Below are 6,005 nucleotides of genomic sequence, written 5' to 3'. Positions count from 1 at the left end.
AACCCATTTTCTGGGTTTGCACAATATTTTGGATAGTTTTTTTTTTAAGGGGGACAATAGCCCAGTGATGATGGTGGTGGAGTCTGTCCACTGAAATGTAATTTAGTATATGACATTGCATGATTCAGGAAGTAACAGACATAATAGGAAGGGACCTTGGAGATCTTCTAGTCCAACCCCTTGCTCAAGCTGGCGATCCTATGCCATTCCAGACAAGTGGCTGTCCAGTCTCTTCTTAAAAGCCTCCAGGGATGGAGCATCCACAACTTTCGAAGGCAAGCTGTTCCACATTTATTTTTCTCACTGCCAGGAAATTTCTCCTTAGTTCTAGGTTGGGTCTTTCCTTGATTAGTTTCCAAACATTGTTTCTTGCCTTTCCTTCTGGAGCTTTGGAAAATAGGTTGATCCCCTATTCTTTGTGGCAGACTTTCAAATATTGGAACACTGCTATCACGTTACTCCTAGTCCTTCTTTTCACTAGACTAGACAAAACCAATTCCTGCATTATTTTATTCAGAAGTACAAAAGTGGATAGTTAAAATATGTCACCAGTAATTAAATTTAAATATGGTTGGGATAAAAACATGTTCATCAAAAAAACAAAACAAAAACAAGGCGGACACTTGGTCTTTTTCTGCATTTTCTATGTTTCTATGAACATGCAGACATGAACAAGACCTGAATTTTCAAATAGAATGAAAGAATAAAAAATATTTGATGGCAATTAATTTAGCTTCTATTTCAGGAATATTGTTGGAAATACTGTATTGTTAAAAAGAAAATATCTAGAATAAAAAATTTCCTGAAATGGAATCATGGATTTCACAAAGGCAACTTTCATTACAATTCACCTCCCTGGAATAAATTGCAGTTGCTCTTGCGGATTGGCAACAGATTAAAAGACAGAAAACAGTGGGATTAGGTGGAATTTTTTTTAAATAGGATAGATACACATAGTAAGATTTCCTCTGAGAATAGTGATAGTACAATGTTTTTGAGCAGTGTATTACTCAAAGTTATCACTTAAATTGTTCAGGGGATACTGTTAGAAAGAAATACTGCAAAAGAATCTTTTCATACTGGGGAAATAGGTTTCAAAATGACAAATGCAATTCAATGTAAAGAATACAGGTAGTCCTTGACCTACAACTGTTTATTTAGTGACCATTCAAAATTACAATGGCATTGAAAAAAAATTACTTATGACTCTTTTTCATGCTTTATGACCATTATGGCAATCTCCTGGTCACATGATCAAAATTCAGATGCTTGGCATCTGTCTCATGTTTATGATGGTGACAGTGTCCCAAAAGATTATCATCTTTTGTGACCTTCTGACAAGCTAAGTCAATGAGGAAGCCAGATTCACTTAACCATGTTACTAACTTAACTGCAATGATTCACTTAACAACCGTGACAAGAAAGGTCGTGAAATGGGGCAAAATTCATTTAACAGCCATCTCACTTAGCAACAGAAATTTTGTGCTCAATTGTGGTCATAGGTCAAAGGACTACTTGTATCTATTGGCACAAAGAATCCATTTCTACATTAATGGGAAAGGATGGTAACTGATCAGGAATAGATATATGACAGCCAAAGAAAGCTGTCAGTAGCATTTTGGATTGCTAGTTCAATGAAAATATCAACCCAGATTGTAGCTCTGCAAAAAAGAAAATAAAAACTAAGCAATTTCCATGCTTGTTATCACTAGGAGAGAACCTGAAAATAGAAATGTGCATAGGATTGAGATAGCACTGGTCACTCTTATGGATAATGACCTTTTTTGAAACGTGGATAAAAGTCCTGCATCTTTTCTGGTTCTTCTAAATCTTTCAGCCTTATTTAATGCTAATGACAACAGTAGGTCTCTCAACTGCCTGTAAGGGCTGGGGATTAGCAACACTGCTAGTGCTGAAGGTTATGCATTGAAATTAAATTAATATGGATCAAGCTGTCAGTAGGGGGAAAAAGGCCAGGCTTTCACCTTACACCTGAAAATGGAGTCAGAGCCAGATACTTTTCAGACTATAATGAATTCAGAAAGGTCACCTTAAAATCGTGTTGAAACACAGGTAAACAATTTGTTCTCACAGGAAAGCCTCTTTCTTTTATGTGCCAGACAGATTTATGAGCACACGATTTTTGAAAAAAATAAAAAAGATACTTTGTTCTCGAGTTTTGTTCGGAAAGCTTTATTCTGAAGCTTGTACAAATTTAATTATTAGTACTCTTGTTGCTGTTACTATTTTAATGTTAAATAACCATATTTTAAATATTATTTTTATGAGTTGATTTGGTAGGATAACATTTTTTAAAATGCATGTTTTTATATAACCTCAAATTGCTTTTTCTCCCCTTTAGCCAACCTTTAGTTCAGAAATCAGACTCAAAAAATTGCCACATTTAAAGCTTTTATTTTGAAAAATAAAATACAAAAGGCTGTTGGATTGTAAACCTTCAAGTTCTTTCTCGCATCTCAGAAACCATTTTTAAATAATTAAAACATAATTTCATAAATCAGCTAAATTGGTAAAAGGGTGTGGTGACAACAGGAACAAGCACCATTTTCCACAAATTAAAAAATGATTGCTCAAGGAAGGAAAAACAATACAGAGAGAAGCTGTCTGCTGTATGGTGATCTAATGATGGATATGAACTGCGTGTGGAGAAAATAGTTCAAAGGAGTCAGAAAGGTGTATTTAAGAATTAACATAGACATTCTGTGCAGTAGTTCATTTCCTGTATTTTGTGAAGGAAAGCAAGGGCTAAACAGGCCATTCCTCATTTTTTCATCCTTATGAAGCCATGACTGCCAATCATCCCTTTGGAAGATATGCACACAAAGGAACCAGCATGCATCAAAATAGACACACCCTGCAATTCACGCATGAGGACTAATGTGTTAAGTTAGCAGTCTTATAGAAAGCATCTCAAAAGTTAATATATCTCATATCCTAAATCAATACTGGAGATATACCATTCAGTTTCTTCTGAGGTTTTTAAAACAATTGTGAAAATGGGAATCAATGCAATTTCTAATGCTTGTGATTCAATCTGGCAATGTATCTTCTGTATATTAGTGTCATAGAGACTAATAGGAGGCACACCACAACTGCACAACTCTCACAACTCCAAAATGTTTTATACAGGAGATATTCCCACCTGGAGTCCTCCCACTTTAATGCCTTGCTCCCAGAACCATTCCCTACAAACATCTCCAGCATTTCAGTACAGCTGCTCTCAGAAGGAAGATAGAAGTTTACACGTCATGAAATGAAGACATATTCTGAGGAAACAGATCTTTGTAGATTTTGCCATCCTGCTTTCTTTAAAACGACTCCAACATTTCTAGTCAAAAGAGAAAACAAAAGATTTCAGTACATTTCTTCAGGATAGGGCAATGTCCATTGTACACTAATTTATTTAGTCTCCCAATCTTAGTACAATACATAGTCATATGGAACTTACATATTCTGAATCAGGCCCAAGACTGTGTCCAAGGTAAAGAATCTAAACAAAAGTTCCATGTGTGCCAAGAATGTGTAAATTAATTGTTAATCTTATCTGTTTCACTGTCCTCAGGGCAGATTTGCACTAACAATTGATTTCTGAATTTTTATTAAATAGTATTGCTCTGATTTGGAACAGATTAATTTTTTTGCTAATTTTTGGAAGTTTGAGGTGGCTGTGACAGTTGGATTTTTATTTCTTCTCAGAGCATTAACCTCCATCTGGCCACTAGAGTAAGGCTCTTCTCAGAGGCTATTTTACCTTTATAGCTACTTCTAGGACTGGTCCTGTAATTTGTCCCATTTACATGGCTAGTCTAGAAAATGATGCAAAGCGGAATCAGCCATAGAAAATACCTCCATGTATCCTACTGAGTGGACAGGGTATTTTTACCTCTCCAAAGAAGAACCAAGACTGTCAACCAACTAACATATTTTCCAAAGTTAGCAATATTTTGTTTCTGGGAAAGTAGAAATGCTATTGTGCTGTTGCAGTTTTAAACCACCCTTTCCTCCCAAAGAGCCTGCTTGCTTCCTACAAATCAGATCGATCTACTATTACAAACAATACAAAGTGGTATTTTAACTAAATTATTTATCTTCTTGCTAGTAGTAGTGATTGGTGGCAAATAAGAACCCAAATAAGAGAGCTTCCACTTCAAAGGGTGTCAAAACCTTTAACCAACTCACAATTTAGAAAGAGTGATTCTCACAAATTTAGAGTAGGCAGATTTATTGCAATGAGCAAAGGATTAGGTTGCAGAATCTTGAAAACTGGTTTTGTACACTTTGGCTCTCATACATCAGCATGAATGTCTATTATGCTTGATCTTTTTTCTAACTGACTCATTTAAAGTGAAGGATTCTAACTACTTATTCGATACCAGAATTAATAGTGGTATAATAATGATAATAATATCAATAATATATAACTGCTCTTATTCTGCAATATTTTAGAAATTTCCATTTTCATTGCCAGAACCAGAAAATTCCACTGAAAAGGGATTCCATCCAAGAAAGGCCACCATATTCGGCTTTCAAATATATCAACGTTCAAGGTTATCTTCTTCACCAGCAAAGTTATGCTAGAATTCACATGTGCACCCATTTCAAGAGGCCTTGTGACAGACCATTTCTAAATAGATTGTGCTCAAAGAGCGAGAATAAGGTTGTGCTCAAAGTAAGTTACTCTAGTCATGATGGGTGGCATATAAATTTAATAATTTGATTTAATTAATAAATAATATATACACTGTGAAACTGTTGCTAAATGCAAGTAAAAGGGACGAGGAATCAAACAGTGCATTTTATTAACAATTACATACATTAAGTCACATCCACTCTTCTAGTTCACTGCATCAGTCTATTGGGGAAAAAAGGGGGAGATAAAGTGTTATTTTTCAAATGTATATTGAAACTATACTTGAATTCGAAATATTTTTATCAACTTCTAATACTGGAACACCATTACATCACCTTGTGGAAATTAATGGTAGTGCAATAAACTCAGGATAAAGTAGACCTCTTTCTACACATCAGGGTAATATATACTAGTACAGATCATTTTTAAAAAGGGGCAAGACAAATTCACGGAACATAAATCTGTGTCTACTTGTTCAGACACTTAGGCAGAAATTACATTTCCATTTCCATCTGTTTAAAGACAGAATATCTTAGAATTTCAGGTCACTGGGACCAAAGAAACCTGCTTCATGTTAAAGCAGAGCAAGGGCCTATCTAACGTAGCTTTGGCTAGAATCAGACTTCAATCATAGAAGAACATTTATGGAACCCACCCCACAACCCTGCCCACACAAGGCAAGGGTAACTCCTTGGCCTTTTGGCAACTCATCCAAACTTAGTTGTTATGGACAGTTTTTTTGAATTTTAGCACTTTAGAATTGTTACTTCCAGGAAAATATTAGTTATATTTTTATTATAATTATGTATGCAATTCTGTTATTGTATCTTATTGCATATCATTGTTACTGCAATGGCTGCAGAGGTAATCTGCTTGGAGTTAAATTTAGCTAAAACAGTTTAAAATCTTTGCAATGGAATTCATTACCAGACAAAAAACAAGTTTGCCAAAATGCCAACTTGGGTTGAGATAACTCTAGCAATAAAGACCTGGCTGATGGCAATAAAATACAAAGGAGTTGTAGTGTATCATATGGTAATATCAATACATGATATTACACTGCCTTGTGGTACAATGCTGTTTATATCTGAATGTTTAATTTGTGGGGGATTAAAAACTAAACATGAAGATTGGAGGGGAAATCCATGGAATTTGGCATTCTATTTTCAACAGTGGTCAGCCATATTTCTAGGAATGTCACAAGCCTGAAGATGATGAGACTTCCCTGGTAGCTCTCATCTTTTTGACTTAAAAGGCTCTTTTGCTAATGCTTTCTGATTCCTTCAATTAATGGAACATGTAGGGCTTGTGGCCAAAAGTTGTAAGGTGAAAATGTCTTTGGAGTGCTATCAAG

The 6,005-nt window shown here is 35.2% G+C and overlaps 1 protein-coding gene across 5 annotated transcripts in view; it reads right to left on the bottom strand.

The window, feature by feature from the left end:
• Nucleotides 1-2,399: 2,399 nt before the first annotated feature.
• TPST1 (tyrosylprotein sulfotransferase 1) overlaps nt 2,400-6,005 on the bottom strand; it is a 32,908-nt gene continuing 29,302 nt past the window's right edge. For all 5 annotated transcript variants that reach the window (XR_014174275.1, XR_014174276.1, XR_014174277.1 and 2 more), the window contains 2 exons: nt 4,836-4,873; nt 2,400-3,349 (listed from right to left, as the gene is read on the bottom strand). Coding sequence is in view for 1 of the 5 variants with exons in the window: in XM_081940381.1 (XP_081796507.1) it covers nt 4,856-4,873 (18 nt within the window). In the remaining 4 variants the exon portion in view is untranslated. The remainder of the gene's footprint in view (nt 3,350-4,835; nt 4,874-6,005) is intronic.

The sequence above is a fragment of the Natrix helvetica genome (assembly GCF_964273705.1).
Source record: "Natrix helvetica genome assembly, chromosome: 2".
Taxonomy (NCBI): domain Eukaryota; kingdom Metazoa; phylum Chordata; class Lepidosauria; order Squamata; family Natricidae; genus Natrix; species Natrix helvetica.
Note: the sequence above shows the minus strand (reverse complement) of the source record. Positions and strands in the feature narration are given on the sequence as shown.